At 41.3% G+C, this 23626-nt stretch overlaps 1 protein-coding gene and 1 long non-coding RNA gene across 5 annotated transcripts in view; one reads left to right on the top strand and one right to left on the bottom strand.

Moving 5' to 3' along the window:
- Window positions 1-863: 863 nt before the first annotated feature.
- On the bottom strand, window positions 864-5202 carry LOC115497653 (uncharacterized). The gene is made up of 2 exons (XR_003963221.4): window positions 4923-5202; window positions 864-4841 (listed from the first exon to the last, which is right to left on the bottom strand). It is a non-coding gene; the product is annotated as an uncharacterized lncRNA (long non-coding RNA).
- A 105-nt stretch (window positions 5203-5307) lies between these two features.
- HELZ (helicase with zinc finger) overlaps window positions 5308-23626 on the top strand; it is an 85520-nt gene continuing 67201 nt past the window's right edge. For 2 of the 4 annotated variants that reach the window (XM_072936949.1, XM_072936948.1), the window contains exons 1-2: window positions 5308-5450; window positions 22579-22806. In XM_072936949.1, the coding sequence (XP_072793050.1) occupies window positions 22597-22806 (210 nt within the window). In that variant the 5' untranslated portion in view covers window positions 5308-5450; window positions 22579-22596. The remainder of the gene's footprint in view (window positions 5451-22578; window positions 22807-23626) is intronic. The other 2 variants (XM_072936952.1, XM_072936950.1) reach the window with 1 other exon arrangement.

Raw genomic sequence — 23626 nt, 5'->3', positions numbered from 1 at the left:
TAGAGTGGAATGTTTCAGTGGTTCCCTGGCTCTTCTTTCTGGATTTCTTGCAGATTCTCCTCCCTCTCTGTCCAGGCTTTATCCCTCCCTGCTACCTTTGGCTACATTTAGAGCATGAGTTTGTTGGAGAGAGGAAGTTTCTCTCCCATCACAACCACCTTTTTCTGTCACTATTAGAAAGAACATAGAAGAATTCTCATCTTTCAACAGCTCAGGTATCTCCTTAAAAGTCAGCGCAGAAGGATTATGAAAGTTCACTTTCATGGTCTGTATTTGTGCCAAAGATCCACAATGATCAAGCTCTCTGCCTTTGAATCTAAAAGAGATTTTTGTTCACAGTTGTAACACCCTAGTCTTGGTTTGGAACATAGTGCCCAAGGCAGACTGCCTCCCTGTCCTCAGAGTGAGACTTCTGTGTTCTGAGTACTTGTTGCCAGAAGCAAGAATCCCTCAGGGTTTCCCTCCCTATACATCACAAAGTTAAAATAGAAGTTTAAAAACAAAACTCTAGAATTATTAAGCTATAGGGTAACTCCAAGTGAGTGGAAAATACTATGATGAAAATGGAAGTGTCTCTTGAGGCTTACCTCAAAAAGGTTGTCACATTCAGGTTGCTAGGAAAAAAGCTCTAAATTTTTGGTGCCAGTTCATCTCAAGAATGCAGATATATGTCAGATATAAGTCCTCCATGAGCAATTCAAAGGTCAGCATAAAGACATGCCAGCTTCTTAAAAAATGAACAGAGACTGAAGATCTTTGATCTTGACAGTGTGGGATCAAACCACATTACGCTGACCTTTGTAGTTTCTGTCTCAGTGTACCCTCAACATCCCCTTGTTGCTGGTTGCTTCTCAATGCTCTCATTTTGTGGATCAAAGGAGAAATGAATTAGTTTGAATATTACTTGCTCTAGAAATTACATGTGCTTAAGGAGTCCACGTTGAAATGTTACCCATGGATAATTATGAAGTAAGATTAAAGTTGAGATCATTGTTCATTAGAGGACTCTGGAGGAATTCCAGGGGAATTTTCATGCTTGCTACTTGAAAATCAAAACTTGCTACTCTTCAGCCTAATAACCAGACATTAATGGCTGCTTAGAAAGAGTTTGCTTTATTGTTTACCAAGACTAAGAACTACTGTTGCTATCTAATCCCAGGTCTACCACTGCCTTGTTTGTGGCAGAGGCTAAACCACTTCACTTCTGTTACTTTCCCATGATTGCTGCTTCTGAGGGAGTTCAAAAATTTGTAAAGGTCCAGTGTGCTAAGACAATAAAAACATTGCTCCTGTTGCTGCAATCTGTCTGGCACTTCCATTGAGAAAGGCCTCCTGTTGTTTTGTTGCTCAGGGGTGAACGAACTGTTTGAGAAGCCTGCTGGGATGTTGGGCTGCAGGGTCAGGGAGGCAATTCCCTGCTGAATGTATTCTATTATGTCCTTATTACTCTTACATGTTAATTGTAATGGTTTTTCCTGTATTCTGACTAGCCATTATGAGTGGAGCTGATTGCAAATTGAGATTTCTGTATTCATGAAATACCAGTTCCCAGAAATGGGAGTGAACTTGAACATAGAATGGAAATTGATTTTCTGAATTTCCTGTGAAAGCAGAAGAGAAAGAAAAAAGTAGCAGTGTAAGTTTCAAATAATTAGAATAGTTTTGTTTTGAAAATGTAGAAACCAAGCTGCAGTTGTGATTCCAAGCGTGCAGCTCCTGGGCGAGCCAGAGCTTCAGGGCTTTTTGGCTACCAAGTCTCCATTAGGCCTGGAGCAAGTGAGGGTTTGAGAGTTCCCAACTCTGCCAGAATCTGTGCCACACCTTTCAGCGCCCTGCTCAGATCTCTGCTTCATGGCAGGGAGCCTAGCAGCCCTGAGTGGCACCAGGTTTTCAAATCCCTGTTTTTTGGCAAGGAGCTTGGATTCTTCAAGGACCAGGGCATGGCTCCTAGCTTCACGGAACAGGGAGAAGCCCTGTGAGCCAGCATCCTTTACAGAATCCTGACTGAAGGGTAGGGAGACACGATGTGTTAGGGCTTCTGTACAGGCATTCCTTGCACACAAGGTCCTTGGCAGGGTGGGCTTTCTAAACATCCAGTGAGAAATTGCTATTTTCAGATTTGAAATATTTAAAAATCCTAAAAAATATACAAGTGGAATTGGATTTGATATTGCTGCATTCATTGGAGGGTTTTTGAAAATTTTATCATTATAATGAGTCCCTAGAAATATCACTGTTAGGCTTTTGAGGATCTGAATCCTGTCAAGTCTCATGATGCTTAGTGGGAATTCCTTTTCTTTGTCACTCTCTTGTGCTTCCCCATTATGCCTTTGGTATTTTTTACATTTCCAACATCCACTGTTGCTTTTCTCCCCCCAGACTCCATATCACCCCCTGCTCCCATTATCTTTGGGCAGAAGTCTAGCACTGCAAGCTCTCGTCTTGCCATGAAATCCCACTGGATCCAGGAATGTAGGAAGTCTGGACAATGCTGGAAATGCATGGCAGTAGTCAGCATGTAACACATCTGGTTCTGTGCCCTGCCCAGTGCCCTGTCCCAGCCTGGCTGTCAGCTCATCCTGTGGGGTGTGAATGATGTGTTCGAGAGCAGAGGCTGGAAGGCAAAACTGCAGCTTCCACTGAAGTAATGCACAGCAAGGAAAGAGAAAGAGATGTCTCGTGTAGATAGATACTGAGTTCCTCTCACAGTAGTAAGAATATAATAATCTTACAATAATAAGAGATAATAACAATAATCTTATTGTTAAATTATCCTTTAATACTGTATTGAACCATGTCAGTGAAAGCTACAAGAAGTCTCTTTCTTCCCAGGTAATCTGTAACCAGTTCCTGGGCCATTCTCTGCCTCCTAGGATGTTACAACAGAAGTGGCTCTAAAGTCAAGTTAATTTTTTTTTTAGGCTGTTTGGATTTAGGATCTCGTCCCTTACGCAAGTTGAAATGATTCTCACCTTGAGCAGAATTTCCAGTTAATGAGCCCTTGGAGCCCCATTTGTTTTGGACCAAATTTTGAAAGTCTTCATCTTTCTATCTGGTAACATGGACCTCGAAAGAGCTTGGAGGGGACAGCACATGGAAACAGGGGAGTTGTTCCAAGCTTGCAGGCTCTGCTTGAATAGGGCAGTGCTTGGCAGCCACCCCCATCCCAGAGCTGCTGGCTCCTTGTCCAGCCTCTGGCACCTCCACTGAAGGTTTATGCAATACACTTGACCAGCCCACAAAATAGACTAAATCCTCCTTAATATGGAGGCTAAAAGGGTTAAAGTACCAAGATCATTAAAAGCAGTGGGTGCAAGGGCATGTCTCCATGTTGTGTTTTATCCATTGGGATTCCCCTGCTCCCATGGTCCTCCCCAGCTGCTTTCTGGACTGTTCCTACAGGGCAGTTGCCACCTTTTCACAGCAGCCTGTGCCTCTTAGTATATCTAATCTGGAACTTTAAATCAGCAGAGACAGAGAGTGATAAGAATGGGGTCTGTCACTGAACAGATCCTCCAATAACTCAGTCAGTGCCACACAATTTTTTTTTTTTAGCACGTTATAAAAAAAATACTGTCAGAATGAATGCACTCAAAAAAAGCTTATGTGAAAAATAAACCAAATTTCTGTCTTCTCCAAATTGAACTTCAGAGGATATGTGTTTATATCTAAAAATATGCATACATTGATAATTCTATCTTCCACTGCTTTTTCTAATTATTTATTTTGAAGAAAAGTTTTCTATTTTCTAACAGAAAAAAAAAGACCAGTAAGATAAAGCTCACTAGGAACCAAAGAAAACTGGCCTCAAAAGTAAAAGGACTTACTCCATTTCAACAACCTGGACTGAATGACACCAAGTGAGTTGGATCCTAAAACATGGTTTCAGCTTTCTTTGATCCCTGTTCCTTGCACAGTGCTCATGGAAAATACAAGTCCCAGCACTAGGAAAGGTGTCAGGCTGGCAGCAGGGACAGCAGAGATGGCCTATGCCAAGTTCCACAGGAGGGTTTTATCCTGACATGGCATCTCCTGGGTTGAGGCTGGGACCACCCACACTCTCCTCAGTGACAGCACAACTGCACTCCCAGCTAGTTATGAAGCTGAATTAAAAAGTAGACTGTTTTAAGACTGGGTGGCAAATGCAAAGGATTTATTTAGATTTATTTCCTCCTATATTTACATTGTTGCAAGGAGCTCTCTCTTTATAAATGCATTACTGATGAATATTGAAAACTTTCTTGGGCACAAGTATTTTCTTGCAGTGGCAATGCATCAGAGGCTTGGCTGGTGGTTATTCTTCAAAGAGTTACGAGGCTTTAGACGTAAATTTAAATATAAATGTAAATACATTTTACAGCAAGATCCGATACTAAAATGATCTGGATCTTTTTTCAATTAAAGGGGAAGGAAAAGTTTTTAAAAACCACTGAAATACTGTATTGGTGATAAACTTTCCTAAGATCCTGAAGCTGCTTTCCCCCAATTTCTTGTCCACTTTGCCCTAAAGCACAACAGCCTATGCAGAGTACAGGGCACCCATCCACAGCAGCTAAGTCGGTAACGCCTTGAAAAAGCCAGTTTGCAAAACAGCGTAGGTATTAAGTACTGATTGCCAAAGAGTCTGAAAACACAGCTAACAGGGAAGATTACTCCATGAAAATAAAACTGTTATGCAAAGCAGTTTCTGGGATTCATGAGCAGCCAGCAACGCGTTTACCAGGAGTCCTTCAGCAGGGCTGATGGGTTTGGAAAACACGGTGACAGCGGGAGCTGCTCCAGCACCTCCGGCAGCCTCGGCACCCGCACCGGCCTCCCTCACGTTTCTTTGAGGGAAGGAACTTTAAAAAGCCACAGGAAAATAATAATAAAAAACCCAAACCAAACCGGCCAAAAAAAAAAAAAAAAAAAATCCAACTTACGCAGTAGAAAAACCATGAGAAGAAGTACTTTCCAGGCTTTTTTCAGGGGTGGGCTCCGTGCTCGGCTCTGGCCGGCCCCCCCGGCTGCCGGTACCGGCCCCGCCAGCTGCGCTCCGAGCCCAGGGAAGGGAAGGGGAAAAACAGAGAGAAGAAATAAAGTAAACACGGAAAACCCCCCGAAACTGCCCGTTTCTAGCGTGGGCGGAGCGGAGGTGGCCCCGACTGCTGTTCCATGAGGGGACCCCAGGCTGCGCCTCAGCGGCCGCCGGGCTGAGGGGACCGCGGGTCCCGGTCCTCATCCTCATCCTCATCCCCTGTGCCGGACCGCGACCCTGTCCCCATGGCCGTTCCGTGCCGGTCTCCACCCGGGCCCCTTTGCCGTCCCAGTCCCCACACCGCTCCCGTCCCGTCCCGTCCCCTCGCACCGCCGCCCTCCGCCTTCCGGGCCGCGGGGAGGGCCGGCCTTTCCCACAATGCTTTGTGGGACGTTGACAAGTGGATCCAAGATGGCGTAGAAAGTAATGACAGGTAAGTCGGGACTTCCCCGACCGCCCCCGCGGGCACCGAGCGCGGCCCGCTCCGGCCGCCCGCGGCCCCGCCGCACCCTCGGAGCAGCCGCGGGGCCCCGCGGCCGGCGGGGCGGGCGGTGCGGGGCGCGGGGGCCGCGCGGTGCCGGCGGGAGCGGGCCCTGTGTCCGCGGAGGGCCTGCGGCGGCCGCCGCTCGCGGGCTGTTTGCGGGGCGCTCGGCCGGACCCCGGCGCCGCCGCGCTCCCCGGGGCCGCGGGCGGCCGCAGCGGCCCCGCGCCCGGCCGGGCCCGGAGGCCGGGCCGCAGAGCCGGGGTGCCTCGCACGAGCCGGGGGTGCTCCGGGGGGATGCAGGGGGGGCGGGAGGCAGCTTTGTTTTTGTACCGGGCGGGGCGGGAGGGGATGGGAGAGACGGCCAGAAAATAACAATGGTGAAATAGGAGTGGAAAAAAAAAAAAAAAATGGGGTAGGTAGGGTTTGTGAAGCGGTGGAAAAATAAATTGGAAGAATTTAACAGCTGTTGTAAAATTACCCCCTCGGAGCGGTTGAAGGGTGGGCAGATGAGCTTATGTTTTTGTTTTCTGCAGGAGGCTTTGGCAGGGAGAGTGAAGTGAAGTTGGGAGGTTTAACACAGGTCTTGAGAGAAGCTTTTATACCTTGGATCAGCTCTGAAACTGAAAACAGGAGAGTTTCTACTGCACATTGCAACACAGCCCTTCCAGCAGACACTTATATATGTATTTTTAGGGCACATCTCCAGTCAGGAGAAGGATCTGTGTTACCCTTCCTGCGGTGGTACTTGTCCTTTTGTTAGTTTCAAAGGGAGTGCAGTTGTTTTGGCTTCAGCGCTTTGTTAGGCAATTGTTGTTTGATTAGGGTAACATGATTAAGCATATCATTGATGGAAATTAAGAAATAACTGCGGGGAAACAGTTGCAGGGATGCTTCCCAGTTAATGACAAAATGAGTAAGAGTTAACAAGGTAATAGAATTTTTGCTTTATCAAAGGTACAGCGAGCTTGAGAGGAAGTTTTAAAATAACACATTTCAATTTTCATTGTAAAAACAAAATAATTCAATTGTGAGACAGAAAAATACCCTGAAAATGGATATCCCTATTGACAGATTGAGTGTATCACCATGGCTGGTCCTGTTGGGATGGTTTGAATTGTTGACATCATCTGATGATGTTGTTCTTAATAATTAGTGTAATTGAGGCAAGGCAAAGGATAAAATACACCACCTGTCATTCTTTATATAAGAAAAGGCATGTTCCTTTATAGAAAATAAAAAATTATGCTAGTGATACTTGGCAAGTTTGCATTATTTTCCAAGACTGAGAGGTAGATCAGGGTGGCTTTAAAATAATGTGTGTTAAATTGGGTTGATTCAGTACTTTTGAACCATAGCAGATTGTAAATTAAAACTTTTTTTTTTTTTTTTTTTAAGTGGCAAAGCTTTTGTGATGGGGACAAACTGGGTGTGCTGGTCAGGTCTGTAGGGAGGAGCTGATTTTGAACATTCAGTTCAAACTTCGAAGAGGGGAAAGTTTACAAGGGGCCACCACATTCCCTTCACCTCCTTGAGGTGCAAACCCAGTAAATCAGACTTTGGTAGGTTTGGCTTTTACAGCGCTGAAACTGTAAGTGGCAGAAGCTGAGTTAAGCTTTTTTTTGTTGAACTTTAATTAGCAGAGCAGTTTTTCTTTATTGGTAAGTGAAGGAACATTTTATGTGTTATTACTGATAAATTGAGTTCTCTTTGTAATTTGTTCTGAAAGCAGAAATTACTTCTTTATTTTTCCTAGCTGAAATGACATTTCCTTTATCACTCTTCACCTCTGTGATTTTTTTGGACTTAAGAATTGTATTGTGTGTATTTTCCCTCTTTTAATTCTTGCAGGCACTGTGCTTTTTTAGGTGAGCCAGATTAATTTTTCTGTGGTAGAGGCTTGTTAAAGTCATGGCTTAAAGACTTGAAAGGTTGTAATAGTGGATTTTGTTGGGGTTTTTTGTCTATTTTGGGATTTTTTTGTTTGCTTGTTTGGGGGCTTGTTTTTACCTCTTCCCGTCAGACAAAAACTTAAAGGGAAATGTGGAAGCAGCATCTTATTCTCTAATTTGTCCCAGTTCTGCTTCTTGATGTGTCATGGAAGATCCTTTTCCTTTGTGAAATCTCACTGGTTTCAGAGAAGTTCCTCCTGGGCTTTGGGATCAGTGTGAGTAGATCTGGCTGTAGAAGGGCTGTGGTTTGGACAGAACTTCTGCTCAAAACCTGGATTCATAGAGAAATTCTCATCTCAAAAGATGTAAGTCACAGTGTCTGGAAAGCTTGAAGAGGGGATATTCCTGGGTGGGTAAGGTACAGATCTAGTGCTTGAGGGATGTGGAGAGCCTGATGCAAATCAGTTCACCTGTTTGTGCCTCCTTTTGGAGGAATTTAAATTAGGGATAGTGAATCTTACTTGTAAGGAGTCCTGACGCCTGTGGATGAAAGAGCCTGTGTAGGAGCTGGGCAATAATATTAATTTCATAGTCTGATGAAATATTTTCTCCATTGTTGGTAATTATTTTTTTTTAGTAAAATCCCCTTTGCATTTATAGCTGCATATCCTTTCTGACTTTCAGTGTATTGGTATGTTTTTATTTTTATTTGTTATTTACTACCATCTTATATTTGCTACTGAACATTATTCTTGGTGTTTTCATGTTGGTAGTGGCAGAAACAATTGCTGGAGCAATTCAGGTTATTAAAGCCCTTGAATCTCTCACCTCACTGGCGTCCCCTCCTGAGGTCAGTGGGACCTCACAGGTCTGGTAGCAGGAGTGAAATCTAAATTAAAAAAGTCTTTGGTATTAATTTAAATCCATCCCCTGTGTACAGCCTGAGTAACTGGGGAAAGCTGTGGGAGCTGGCTTGGAGCAGGAGAAGGGAGGGTGGGGTGCCACTGCTCCAGCTCAGGGATGGAGTGCTTGGACAGCTGGAATTCCCCTGCCTGGGGCATCAGCAGGCCAAGAATCCCAGCGAGCCTCAGTCCTGTCCTGACGTTTCTCCTGGCATTGCTGAAGCTTTCTTCCTGGAAGGTAGCAGATCCCCAGTGTTCCTCTCTGTGCAACGCTGCCAGTGGCTCATCATGGCAGGGAAAATTCCAAATTTTGTAATCCCAACCCTCTCTCCTGCTCATATTGCAGCTGTTGAGTCCTTTCTCACTTCTTTTGCTGAGATGCTGTGGCAAAATCTCATTTTCACTATAAGGTACATATATTTTTCCACCATAAATGGAAGGATTGCGAGTTAGATTTTCAGAACAAGCAAGACCTTCCTTTTTCATTCTTGTTTGTCTTGCTATCTCTTCCGTGGCCTTTGGCAGCAAGGCAGCACTTGTGTTTATATATATCAATGACATATATTTAGGGACATGGTACTTTATGTGTTGTGTTTCTTCCTCCCCTTAGTGTAAACTTCTGTGGTTGCCATTCTTTTTCAACAAGGAAGAGAGAATGTTGTAAAAGAGGCTGGTTTTTCAAAAGTTTCCACACAGCACTGGTATGAAATTAAAAAGAAATCTGAAGGAATTCTTCGTCTTCTCTTGGTCTTCTGGAGATACTGATTGGGAAAATAAACATTTGTTTTCCCCAGATGTTTTGGGGTGTGCAAAAATAACTAAAATTCATAGACAAGGAAACTTGGAGTCTGCAAGGTCAGAGGCTGCTCCACAGGAACAGGCCAGCTTCTGGGGATTTCATTATGGTGGCACTGATATGTGACTCAGGTTCCTTATTCCAAAACAGTCTTGCTTACTGAGCTTTTCTCCTCACATGAATGTTTACAACATGGGGCTTCCAACAGAAGTAATCCCTCATGTCTGAGAAACACAGAAAAGTGAATATTACTGTAGGAAAAGAAGGGATTGGGAATTGAAGCAAGGGAGATTGTAATTACCCATGGGGGAGAATCTGTTTTTCTGTTGCATTTCTATTGCACTGCCAGTTGAAGTTAAAGGATACTTAATGGGGCTATAACGGAATACCCAAATATTCCTCCATAATTTTATATGCAAATTCATTCATTGTTGTTAATTAGAAATAGACTGGTTATTTATCCAGTCTTTTCTGAGTCCTCCATAATACCAAATTACAGGCTTATTACAGGAAAGCCAGATAAGAAATGATAGATTTCAATCTTTTTCTCCTTAAAGGTAATTTTGCTACTCTGAGAGATTCCATTTCGTAACTATAAAGTTTGAGTGGTGACTGTGGCCGCATCCTATTTACAAATAAATACAAACTATGAGATTTTCTGAGTGGCATGGAGTCTTTGTCAGATGTTAGAAGGCTTGAACTGTAGCAGGTAGGTAATTTAGAATTAATAGCCCTGAACTACACAGGTTTTCAGGAAGCAGTGGATACACAGCGCTGCTGAGCTGGTAGCAAGAAGTTTTGTGGGTGATGTTATGTGGAGATGTGACCTGGGAGCTGTTTTGCCATTTCTTGCTGTTAGTCCTGGGAAATATCACTTGCATGAAGAATGATGTGTCTGAGGTGAAAGTTTTGAATCTTTGGCTTATGTATGGTTTGGGGAAATAAGTTTCATGCTCCTGTTTGTAAGCAGTAGTAAGGTTAGTGATTATTGGAGCTGTAATGATGAAATATTGGAAGAAAAAGGACAGTAGGTTTGTGTTTGGTATGAAGTTTTGAACGTTGCAGCGGCAGGAAGTGAAGGATAGAAATGTGAGCACTGTGTGGACTCGTCTGAGCTGGTTTTATGGTAGTTAGGGTAAGTGTTACTTAGAAATGATCTTTCAGTCTGTGAATTTCACAGTCTGGGTTTTTTTCCCCCCATAGTTATATATAGCAAAAATACTGTATTAATCAAAACACTAAAAATTATGGTGCTTAAGTATGCTTAAAAGGTCTTTCATAGCCCTTCAGACCCCACTGGCAAGAGGGAAATCTGTAACATGAGCTGTTTTTGAGAATCTTGGTTGTTAGTAATGTGGCACAAGTGTTTAATTTGCTGGAAAATGTTTAGTGGTTCAGCAAACCAAGAAGGTAACAAATCTTTGTGGACATCATAAATGGAGAATGCCACAAATGAAAAGCATAGTGGTTTTGGCACCACCTAAAATAACACTTCTTCCTTATATTTTTTTTTACTTAGTGTAAGGTAATCTCTACTTTTTTTAAAGTAGAATTTAATTTTATCCTGGGGTAATTTTGGGAGGACAGGGATGGGCAGTTGGCCTCTGTTCCAAGTAATGTTCCTTCATGGGTCTCAACTAAATTCCCCCTCGGCTGGGATTCCCAAATAGTGTTGGACCAGCCACAATAGCTGCCTTGCATCTACTCGTCTGCTATCTTGGGAGCCAGAATTTGTTGGCTATCTCTCATTATCTACATGGGGAGGTCATTAAGGGGAATGTTTTTTGCAAACTTTGGAATCTGTGCTAAGGCAGTGCTTTGGGTCTTTTATTCCAGTGATGTTTTTGATTATAGTTGTTTGTGCGAATGGTTTTGAGGTAACTGTGCTCTGGCCATATCTTGAGACACTCACACATTTGGAATGGTGCAGGACATTTGTTTTGTCGTTTGAACTGACTGATATTACTTGGCTGTAGCTTTGTTTATATTTGTTTGGCTGGGCTAGACACCGCTCCTCTGCTTCCCAAGTTTTGTCAGGATTATGCTGTTAACCACAGCAGGGTCATTGCTCATTCCTGCTGATGCAGTTCTTTAAGTGGGGTTTCAAATACGTGACTGAATCACTAATGTTCGTTTCAAAAGGAATGAGGAGGGCGAGTTCTGTTGGGAAATGTGTTCTGGGTACACGTCGTGGTGTTGCTTGTAGGGTTTGCTGTCAGGGGAGAACTTGGGAATCCATATTCTATTCTTGAAAGAGTCTAAAAATTGAACCTGTTGGTGCTACCATGGTCAGGCATTTGAGGAGAGGAAACAGGGACGGTATAAAAGCATTACCCATACGCAGAAAGGTTAATGTAATTAAAATACAGAATTACAAGACAAGTCCCCAAACTAGGCTTAGCTATATTATGCTGAGCTATTTGAAGCACGATCATGTAAAAATGTATTTCAAAGATTATTTACAACAAAGATAGCAGTTTATAGTGGTGGAGGGTTAGTTACTGCTTTGAACTTTCAAAACTGCGCACAAAAATACCATGTACAGTTACATAATAGGCATGGTTTGGGGAAAGATGTGTTTGGAGGATCTGTGGGTGGCATGATTGTGTTATTAAATCTGTTACGGTAGGACCCTTTTGTGCTAAGCACTGTGTAAATGCATAACAAAAAACTCAGTCACAGTATTATTCACTACTATAATAAATTAAAGTTCATTATAAAGCTGCAATGAAGGCTGAGGTATATTGAAAGAATTTTTTTCTGTTTTATGCCACAGTGTTCTGGCTGATTCCTGTGCTCAGTTTGTGACCTGTGCAATGTACCTGATAATCAGCATGAAGATTTTTTGCAATCTTTTTGCCTCTTGAATGGATTGAAAGAGTGATTCATATTTTGCATCTCAAACAGCAAATAAACTTGGGGCTTTTATTTTTTCCCAATTTATCCAACTGTAAAACTGTGATACCTGTAGCATCTGCATTTCCCCTAGGGTTTAAAGCTGTATTTTCAGCTAGATTTGCTCCCAGGAGGTGCTCCCAGTATCTGGTCATGTCAGGGGTGGGGAAAGTTCTTGTGTGAAAGTGAAAGTTTGACATTTGAGGGAAGACTGTTTCAGCATTGCTACAATATCCTGTTTAGAAGAGAAAATCTAAAATGTGGATTGAGCCACTGAGCTTTGGAGCTGCTGTGGGTGGGGAAGAGTTTGCATGGGGTTTTTGAAATGGGAATATGCTGTGATAAATAATTTCCTAGTTTAAAAACACTTTTATTTCTGAAATCCAAATACAGCTGTATTAGATGAAGCTGTGAATTGAACATGAGACTAAGAGGAACTGCTAATTTTGATTCTGCCTCGGAGACTGATTAAATTGGTGAATTTGGCAAATGAACTATGGTCAAGTGCTCTCTGCAGACAGTGCTGCATGAGTGACAGGTTCAATGAGCACTGGAAAATGTTGTGCTTTTCAATTTAAACTTCTGAAATGTATTTGTAAATCTAGTGATATGTGTTCTGCGTTGAAATGATGCTTGGGAATCTTCTATGACTCCCCTTTGTATTCCTTGGGAACACAGTTTGGCATTTTGAAAATGAGGTGACACATGTTTAGTCACATCGATACAGATGTGACTATATCATAGAGCAGGCATTTCTCAGAGAGGACTTCTGGCACTACTGTATGACTCAGTGGAGAATAATATTAGGAATTGCAGGACTGGGTAAGTCCTTAAGATGAGTAGTGTTCATTTTTTGGTCAAAATTATTGCTATACACTAGTGCAGAGACAGGAACAAGGCTGTGTTCTGTTATTCAAGTGCAGAGAAGAGAGGTTCTGACACAAGTAAGGCATAGTTTGGAAAGCTGTGGATCATGATGTTTAAACCAGCTTTAGAATATGGATATTGTTCTGTAAATCTGAGTTTGAGGTTTGAGTCCTGTAGGTTGGTGCAGCTGCATGGAGAGCTGGGCGGTTGTGCAGTGCTGTTTCTTCCCTTTGTTTTTCTCTGGCAAATTTCGTTAAGAGAAGCAAAGATTAAATTACTTTTCTAATGCATTTTTTTAAAGTAAGTAATTGGTGATGCTGTTATGGGGATACAATGGTAACCATGGGACAATATTTCAATTAAAATGCCCTCATCTTGGGTAAGTGTGAGAAACTCTGTTCTTAAAAATCAGTGTGAACATAGAGGTATATGGAGTTTAAATTCCTTGTTAACCAGTTATTGTGAAAGATTGTTTACGTAAAGATTTTCTATGAAGGAGCCAAAAACTTTAGGTGGGGCAGAAGCACCACCTATTATTATGTTACCTTATGCTCACTATGACATACTCCTCATTTCACTTGGTTGTTGTTTGCCAGATTTTAATTATTTGGGTTGAAATTTCCCATGGTAGATGTCTTTCACAGTCAGACTTTTTGGGTGCTGTTGAGGAGAGAAAGGTTCTGCCAACACGATTCCATCTTTTCTAGAAATTGGGCAAAATACTTCCTTGTGTTCATGATAAATTAGAAAAAGAAAAAAATCTAATGACCTATAGTGCTGTTCTGTGCAAAGTTGAGATGTGTTATTGTATAATGTTTCTGCCAAGGATGTACTTCTGATCAACCTTGTGAAAATCTTCTCAGTGCTGGTCAAATCAGCATTAAGTACAAATGTAAAAGATAATCCCTGCAGTGAATATGCTTCAGCCTCAGCTAAACAGGATTTCTCTGTGATTTGAAGGCTGTGGCTCCTGCATTCCTCCCTGGTGTGATTTTGGATAAAAAATGTGAGTGGAGAAATTCCCTTTCTGTTCTCCTGATACCAAGTTCTTCTTTCCTCCCAGCTCTACCTTCCTGCGCAGAGGAAGCAGCACTGGATTAAAACAGAAGGTGCAAAATGCAGATTTTTGCAGAATTATGTACAATAAATGTAGAGATGTGGGTGGTTGAATGAGGAGAAGGAGATTGAAAAATATTAGTATTCGAAAGCAATAGGGAGGCTGTGCAGTGTGGGAATATATGATTTATTTTATAATGATAATAAAGTTGTTTGTTGGAATACAGTTTTGCTATCTGCATGAATTAAGAAGTGTTTCTGAAATGGAGTAGGGAATAGCAAAAAAGGAGAAGGCAAATCAACTTAATCCCCATCTTTGCTACACATAATTTTCTGTACTTCTAGTGAATTTTCCTGTGTTGTAATGTAGAGAAATGCTGGATACTCCAAAGTCTCTCTGCAGACACCAGGTGCTCTGTGTTGGTCATGTAAAAGGGCTGTACAGTACAGGCAGAACATAGTGGGGAGAAATCACTTCTAGATCTCTTAATGTGATTATGAGAAGTTTATAGAAACTTTTGCCTTGTGTGTTCTTATTTTAATGATCTGTAAAATGGGAATATTGTCAGAATGATAAAGATACTTTCTTAATTCTTGTAAAGTGTGCAGTTGCAGTATTGTAGGCATTATTGAAAAGTTAATGAAAACATTCAAATGCTGTCTTTTGAATAAGATTTGAGTAGCATGCAGTATATAAGGCCACCATCCCTGTGCTGAAGTATTTCACTGGATGTCCGTTAGGCAGCAGCCTCCCTTCTGCCCACTCATTCTGCCAGGTAGCCCTTGGAAAATGTGCTCTGAGACTAATACAGTTAAAGGCAATATCATAATAATGCAGGCACACAGAAGGCCAGCATAAGCTTGTACAGATGCTTTTGTCCTCACACAACCTCAGAGTATTGAACTTTACAACCCAGTATTTGTTCTGTGAAGTTAATGAATGCAATATGTGTGTGTATATTTGCTTTGTTTAAACAGGAACCTTGTATCTGTTGGCTGTGAATGGCTCTCAGACAGCACCAGCACATGTCACTTAGATGCTGTGCTTTGCCTTGCCAGGTATTTTGCTTAGTTTCATCAGGATAGGTGATGTTTTCAGACAGCTGTGTGAAAAAGGATCTTTTCAAAGGCAGGATGTGAAGGTATTAGGGATGTGGTGGATGGGGAGGTTGCAAGTGCTGAGGCCATGAGTTATTTCCAGATTTTGAGCCAAAGATAGCCAGTGTCCATGTCTGAGTGTTGCTGCTGCTGCTGGCTGCACAGATTGTCCTTTTGCTGCTATTTCCAAAATGAAAATAAAAGAGATTAGTACAATGTTAATAATCACTTACTAGTCTGTACTGAAGTCATAACTAGCATGCAAAAAAAAATGTAACTTGTTACTATCTGTGATGTATGTAAAGTGGTTTAAAGCCTGCGGAGGATCCAGATGCAGAAGGCATTTGCTCTTAATCTCAATTGCCTGTGTCATTATGTGAATGATAAACCACCCACAGGCTCTTGTTCCTTTCCCAAGAAACGTGGTTGTTTTTCTATACTTTAAATTTACAGGATCAGACTCAAAGCATCAGTTATGTGGCCAGAGATCACTTGCCCTCCTCAGTTATGGTGTTGTCTCTGATTTTTCAATGTGGAAAGATAGTCTAAGCATATAATGGTCAGGGGCATCATCAACCTCTTCTTTCCCCTTTTTCCCTTCCCCAAACAGGCATATCATGTTCCTCAGAGGCCTTGGAGCAGGATTCTTGCTGCTGTTACACTATAGAATAAAACCTTGAGATGTGCTTGCCTCATTCTGTATGCTCCATTTCAGATTTAACATCATTTTTGGAATTGAAAGTAGGGTCATTTTGCCTGGAGTTGTACAACATTAGCCAAAGTAATTCAGTTACTTCAGAAAACTGATTAGATTGTCCTCTCTCAAGGGTGGAGGCTTTTGTATTTGTTCTGTAAGGTGTGCAGTGCATTTCTGAGAACTCCTTAACTACTATTACAGACTTCAGCCATAATTGCAATAAATGAATGCATGAGATCTCTGCTCTTATATTTTTCTTAAAAGAAAAAAAAGCCAAAAGCACCTTTCATATAATTCTTTCTTTTACACCCTGTGTATGAAAGATGCATCATCCTTTTCATCTCTGTTACGTAGGTACAGTGCACTGTCATTATCTACTCTCATTTTATGAAAGGATTTTTTTAGACTGGGATTATTTATGATGTGTATGTCAAGAAACTAGGAAAGTGCATTTTTTTCTGTATGTCTCCATAAATAATTTCTGTATTTTGTGCAGCTGTATTTTATTCCATCCTGGAGGCTTGAATAAAGGGGTTTGGGTTTTTATTTTTTTTTTGTCTCAAGGCAAAGATTAGGTTATTTTAACACAATGGGTAAGGAAAAGAAATGGATATTTAATTTTATTTTATTGATCTAAAGGTATTTTAGTGGCATTTGGTAATAATACAGAACCGATTGACATGTACAGATGCAGGCATGCCTTAAGATGGGATCACAAGAGATGCCTGAGCAACCCACTAATATGATTCAACAGTGGACAGATGTACTGTTCCCTTTTCTAGTGTGTGGACTGACAAATGCAGTTTGTTTGCAGAGTTTTGATAGTTGAATTCCAGTGGCCCATGATTTCTAACTGTAATGTTGGCATGTCCACAGTAGTAACTTTTTTAGTGTGTCATATTCAATATAATAATTCAGATTAAACCCTGGGTATTTTCATACCTGTATAAACTAAAGTATCTTGTCACTTTCTTTTTGATAATTTTGAGTGAGAGGGAAACTATTAATCACAGGGATTGTAGTCATACCAACTTTGTGACTTCCCAAATATTACTTGGATATATTATGGAAATAACTAATTTTCGATGTGTGAATTGCTTACATCTCAGTTTACCAGTAACAACTTTGAGAAAGGGATGGGATGTGCACTGCTTGGGTCTGTAGTCTAAAAAGTCTGGAAACTCTGCTTACACCTGGAGATTATTGGATGGATGCTGGAGCAGTTAAGCTGATGAATACAGCCTATGGTATTGACTGTTATGGACAAGAAAAATAAATAAGACTTTTCTTTCACCAGTGAGTGATACTTTGCTGCAGCTCTTGGTGGTAAATGGCAGCATGTGGCAGTAATTGATGGGGTAACTGATGTCTTAGTATCAATAAGAGGCTGAGTTATAACTTAACCTTTCCCTGGGTCTGTTATCTGTCTTGTTACACATTTTTCATGAAAACTGCAGCATCTCGAAGACCCTTCAGACTTCTGGGAAATTCAGTTCCAATTGACTTGAAGCTCAGAAGTTACTGAGGAAGGACAGAACAACCAGCTTGTAAATAAATCTAGTAGGTCTCTTCTTGCTCGTAAAAGGAATTGCTGGGAAGTTCTGATAAACCAGCTGTCTTTTCTGAGTATTGCCTGAATTTATTGCATGTTTAAAACTTCTCTCCAGTCTAGTGGCCAGCCTTTCCAGTCTGTGAGATGGGCTGGGCAATCCCAAAGGACTGGGAAACAGAATGCTTGCATTTCTGTAGAGAGGGGCAGGATGAGTGGAATTCCTTCCCTGCTCGCTCTTGGAGCCTGCGCCAGCCTGACCACAATAGGCAGTGGAAGGGCAAATCCATCTCCTGCCTTCCCTTCCCGCAGGACAGTGGGCTGCTAGCAGGAGGACACGGCTGAATGGCCTTGGCAAAGAATATTTTGTGCTTATTTCCCTCAGCAGAACTGTTTGAAGGGTTATGGATTGTAATGGGAGGCAGCTGGAGAGGCTCTTCCCCTGCACGTTCCCCATGGCAATGGGTCTCATTCATTTGCTTCACTCTGCGATTCCCAGGATGTGGCTCTTGAAGTAAATTCAATTGACAATGAATCCCTACTAGTCTCACTGTAGGACTGCAAGTTGAACATCATTGCTTTAGCATAAATCTTTACAAGAGATGTTAATGTTTAGTTAAAATATGCAAATATTTACTGACTTGTCTACTGTTTGTCAGCTTGGCATGCGAGACCTTGGATCTGATCCTTCTGTCTTGGCAGACATTGGGAATTTTGCCAGTAACATTAATAGGAACAGCATTGTGCCCTCTAATCTGTTTGTTTATGAAGTACAGCGAGAGTTATCTGGCTAGATGCTTTACAGTGAATTGAAAAGCATCTGTTTGAATTTTTTTTAGGAACTGTCACATGCTTTAACTTATTATTATCTTAGTGTATGGACCCTTTGATTGCATGAAACACATCAGTAAGATGTGGAGCATGGAAGTGCACAGTCATGAGTTAAACTGCCATGAAACGCTGGATTTTAGTTCATGATGTTCTCTCCTCCTACATGGATTTTAATTTGAAGTTGGACTCATCAGACTGTGGAGTAGTTCTTCAGAGCCTCCTGTGCACCAAGCAGGCGTAGTGTTTACTTAGAAATAAATGACTGTGTGGATCACGTTGTTTATCACTCTTCCTCCTCAAGCTGTCCTGCCTTCCCAGCCCCCTCTGCAGCTCTGGAGGGGAAACATGCAGCTTTATTTGGAGATTGGATTTTAGTTCCTCATTTCATGTTTGTTTACAAACCCCCTTTGGCAAGAAGGTGGAGTACTCATTAGGAATATTGAGCCTGAAAATCATTAGTTGTGGGGGAAAAAAAAAACCTGCTATGGTTAGTTGTAAAAGCCACTAAGGTTTAAGTCACACCAGTTGGAACTAACCAAGTCTTTGAAATAATATTTTGTGGAAGATAAGCAGAGTTCAACTTGACTTTCAATGAAATGCAAGTTCAGTAAGTTCTCTTCTACTTAAGGACAGGAGTTTGTTTGAGGTATGGAGTATGATTATATGTTTATATATATAATTTCTTCGGTATATCCACCTATTTTAGATATGCAGCTTTAAATAGTGGGAATATGCCTCTTTACTGGTTCTTCAATATTTTGAAGATGTATTAAGCTTCACTAGAGGATAAGTTATTTCTCAGAATTGAATTTAGAAGTCTTTTGGCATGTGGTTTTCCAGGTCTCTTTGAGCAAATGAGTAATCCTGATGTTTGTTCTGTGTTAGTATTTTAATTTCAGTTTTGCAGACTGAAGTGGAGCTCCTAAGTAATTTGCTCAGTTTTGCAAAGAGAGTTGGGAATATAGCACAGACCTTGTGACACTTCAGCTTTCAGTTCTAATCTGTAATAAATTCTACTCTTAGAAATTCCAATTTTCTGCCTGAAATCTTGAAAATAAAAATCTCTAGAACTGAAAATAAATTTCTTTTAATAAGTGCCTTCGCTCCTTGGCTGTTAATGATTCTGTGAATAATTTAAGGTTGGAAAAGACCTCAAGCATTGAGTCCAGCCTTTGACCAAATGTCACTGTGGCAACTAAACTATATTGTGAAGTGCACTTGTATTTTGAGCACTTCCAGGGATGGTGACTCCATCACTTCCCTTAGCAGCCCATTCCAATACTTAACCACTCTTCCAGTGAAGAAATTTTTCCTCATATCCAACCTAAACCTCTCTTGGTGCAGCTTGAGGCCATTTTCAACTTGTCCTGTCACTTGTTCCCATGGACAGACCCTGGACCCCCACCTGGCCACAGCCTCTTTTCAGACAATTGTAGGGGTTGAGAAGGTCCCCCCGAGCCTCCTTTTCTCCAGGCTGAGCCCCACAGCTCCCTCAGCTGCTCCTGTTCACACTGCTGCTCCAGCCCCTTCCCCAGCTCTGTTCTCTCTTTGGCCCCAGTGCCCTTCTTGTAGGGAGGAGCCCAGAACTGGCCACTGGACTTGAGGTGAGGCATCAGCAGTGCCCAGCAGAGGGGAACAATCACATTCCTGGTCCTGCTGGGACTTAGTTACTGCTCTGAATGATTTTAAATGGAGATAAGTCAGGTACTTCAACAGACTACATTTTAAGAAATGAGAGGTTTAGGTTGGATATGAGGAAAAATTTCTTCATTGGAAGAGTGGTTAAGCATTGGAATGGGCTGCCCAGGGAAGTGATGGAGTCACCATCCCTGGAAGTGCTCAAAATACAAGTGCACTTCACAATATAGTTTAGTTGGCACAGTGGCATTTGGTTGTAGTTTACATTCACAGGTGTCAGTTGCTGATTTAGGGTAGCAAAACTAGGAAAAAAGGTTTCTGAAGTCAGTAGAAGAAGTCAGGTGTCTCCAAGGAACAGTCTAGAGGACTTGGATTGGAGTCTGGAGTAGATGGCACAAATACCTAATGCATCTCCATGTTTGAGTCTGCATGTATGGCTACAGATGGGATTGAAATGAAGTCTGAGAGCCTGAGTGCATAATTTTCCATATATTGTCCACATATTGGTTTTGTTTGTTGTAATTAGATTTTTTCCAAACAAATTACACTGCAGTGGCTCCTTATCTATCATTGTGTTCCATGCACTGTGATTTTGGTGGATTTTTACACTCTGAAATACCATTGGTGTGACTCAGTTTAGCCAGTTATCCAGGAGCTTAGTCCTTAGTGCTCTTGTTTCCCCTTAATTCACAGGATTTAGCTCAGTTTAGCTTCAGGTCTGTCCTCTGAAGTGCTCTGCAGTCTTCAAATTGACCAGAGAAATTGTGTGGGCACTGCTTGGTGTGTAAAATCCAGCTTCTCAAACAGCTGAGTTCTGTATTTCTCCAACCAGTCAGCATAAGGCAGTTGATAAAGAACATCTTTGTCTTTTACGTGGTGCCATGATGGAGGAGAAGGGTTTCAAATCTGTCAGCTGTGCTGGCCAGGTCACTTAGGATGGGATCTGTGTTTAATCAGTCTTTGGGAATAAACACACAGAAGCTCTGCTCAGCCTTTTGGTCAAAGGAATTCTGGTTATATGTCAGCCAGGAAGTGAGGAAATCAAAAGTACAGCAGAGTTCATGGAGTCCTCTATTTTCAATCCCTTAGGAGGAAAACAGAATGTACATGAGAAAAACATCAATTAACTATTGTGTCACTGTGGAAGCAGATCCTAGATTTGTGAAATACACAGTGGCCTAAAATGGTAGTGAAGTGGAAACCAGTGCAATTTGTAGTTGTATCTAGAAAAGACCCTTGCATACACAGCTTAAGAATACCTAACATTTATGTAATTGAAAATACATGTGAAGTGAATCAGCAGAATCTTTAATAGAATTACCTCATGAATGAATTTACTCATATGTATGAGGAAATGCAAAACCTACTTGCCTGTTCCTATTGTTTGAAAATGCAGACTTATTTTTAGCAGAAAAAGAAATATCTGGATGAACGAGGTAATATTTTGTAAGGCTATTATTAAGGAAGAGGCACACGTCACAGATTTGTACCAGGATTAACTGCAAAATATTCATGCTTGTGTTCCTTCATTTTAGATAATTTCTTTTTTTTTGTTCTAAATGAGAAACTTTCTTAGTAGTGTTTTTAAGGGAAGCTGGTTTAAGTCTTGAAAAATCAATATTCCTTTATGTAATTATTTTGATACTGAATGGAAATTTAAGAATAGAGGGGAACACATAGAACACTATGTTGTACAGTATACGAAAAGACTTGTTTACATTTCTTCTGAATGTTGGCTTAGGCATGTGTTAATGGGAAAAGTGCGATAATGGATTATTTTTCATATGAGGAAAATGCATTTATTTAACGTTAAATTCTTGAAGTTACTTTGCCTTTGGTTGAAAATTGTAAAATACCAAGTATAAAGAAAGCTCTTAACAGTGACTTTTTAAAGTGGACCAAAAGTAGTTATTTGAGACAATTGTAATAGTTGATGTCTAATCATGAATATTGACAATATGCTGCTTGCTAAAAGCAAAAATGAGAACTCTTTATTTTTCTTTCAGTTATCAGAACCCACTTCTGTGAAGTCAGCTTTAATGTGCAGTGTCTCTAGAGATGTGTATAATGTATTTAAATATGTCAATGAAGGGAGAATGTGGACAGGGATTATAGAAGTGCTTTGCTCTTCTGCTGACAGTTCAGATGTGGATAACCATTTGTCTTAGTTTATTGGCAGATAATGTCTGTGTGTGGACAGAATTATTTTAATAACTGTCTCAATCCCCCCCAAATATTTACTTTAACATTATTTAAGAAGTTCTGCACAAAGGTGTTGGTGTGGCTGGGGTATCTAGACTTTCTCAGCAGTAAATGTAGCTAAATAGGCAGAAGGAAGAGATAAGAGATTGGTTTGCTGTTGACCCCCTGGTCTTTCCTGTCCTTCCCTGTCCATCCTTGCTGTGCTTCACCAAGAGGAAACATCCCCTCCTCCCAAGTATAGGTGAGAAATGCTTGGAAGAGAAGGTGTTGTGCAGGCTGCAGGCTCAGAGACAGCACTTAGGGCATGAGTTGTGTTCCTTCCAAAGCAAAGGTCGTGTTGCCATTAAAGCCCAAAAGCCTCTGCTTAAAGTCAGCCATGCTGACTTTAAAATTTGAAACCCCTACTTACATTCTTAAAATCAGTCATGGGCTTTAAGTACCTTCTTGAATTAGAATCAAAATTGAGAGCTGGGAGCGATGGAGAAGAGCCTGGGAAGCAATCAGTTAGTGAGAAGCTTGGTGTAGGAAATGTGAGTGGCACAGCACGAGGGGGATGTGATACAGCACCTTGAGACGGGAATGGAAGTTGGTTGGCAACTTGTCAGTGCCATTCCACAGCTAACCAACGTTTTATCATCCCCTCTGCCCCCGCTCTAGGATTTCTGTCCCTGAGTCATGGCAGACAGAAGACCAGAGAAGGCATGTGAACAAGCATGTGAATCCCTTAAGCAGCAGGATTATGAAGTGGCAGTGAAGCATTGCACAGAGGCTCTCCTTTCCCTCAGCCAGTACCCCCCAGCTCACCTCCCGGAGCCCTGCCAGGCAGAACTCGACCGCATCAAAATCGAGACTCTTCTGTATAGAATTGCTTCCTTTTTACAACTTGTGAGTGTGACTCTTTATAGTATCTAGTGAACTGGAAAGAAAAGTCAAATATCTTGTATTGTCAAGATTTAAATACCACTCGGAATTTTTGGCATGTTGCTCTGCCCACAGAATCCCTCTTGCTATAGCATCTGTGAGGCTTCTGTCTTGTAGCTCTCCCTGATACATTTACTTTTCAGGATTTGAACCTCTTGGTTTGGGTCTCAATCACAGTTTTCTAAACAAATAAGAAAAAATAGTTTAAACATTTAAAATATGCATATTCCAGGAAGGCAAAATAGGGGTTGAAGTACATATGCTGAATTACATACCAGATTACCTTATCTTTTAGGACCATCAAATCAAAGCTTCTGCAAATAAAAACACTCAAAAAACAAAGTTCAGAAATGCCAGAATCTAGGTAGCTGGTTCATACCTGCTTTAGCTCCATTTGCATAGGCCTAAAATTAGTCTTTTTATGCTTAATCCCAGTTTTCCAAGGCTAGGCTAGAGCATATCTGGTGAAAGATGTAACTTTTAGACTCTGGCAAATACTTAGTGACAAGGTGAAAACGGGTCTTGTAAAGGTTTGTAAATGCAAAGCAAGAGGCATAACTCTGAATTAGAGGTGACCCCATTGCCGAAGTTGTGTCCTTTCCTTAAAGCATCAGAGCTACAGTTTCTTAAAGGAAAGGACATTTCAGTGTTTAAGAATAAACCTACAACCTGCTTTTTCCTACCTTTCTGAAATGCTATTAGAGGTTTACAACGGCCTTGTCCACTCCAAATCTTCATGTATTGAGTAGGAGCAGTTTCATCCCAGGTGGAAAAAGTTTGGCCA

The sequence above is a fragment of the Taeniopygia guttata genome, chromosome 18, assembly GCF_048771995.1.
Source record: "Taeniopygia guttata chromosome 18, bTaeGut7.mat, whole genome shotgun sequence".
NCBI lineage: Eukaryota > Metazoa > Chordata > Aves > Passeriformes > Estrildidae > Taeniopygia > Taeniopygia guttata.
This window is presented reverse-complemented; position numbering and strand designations above follow the sequence as displayed.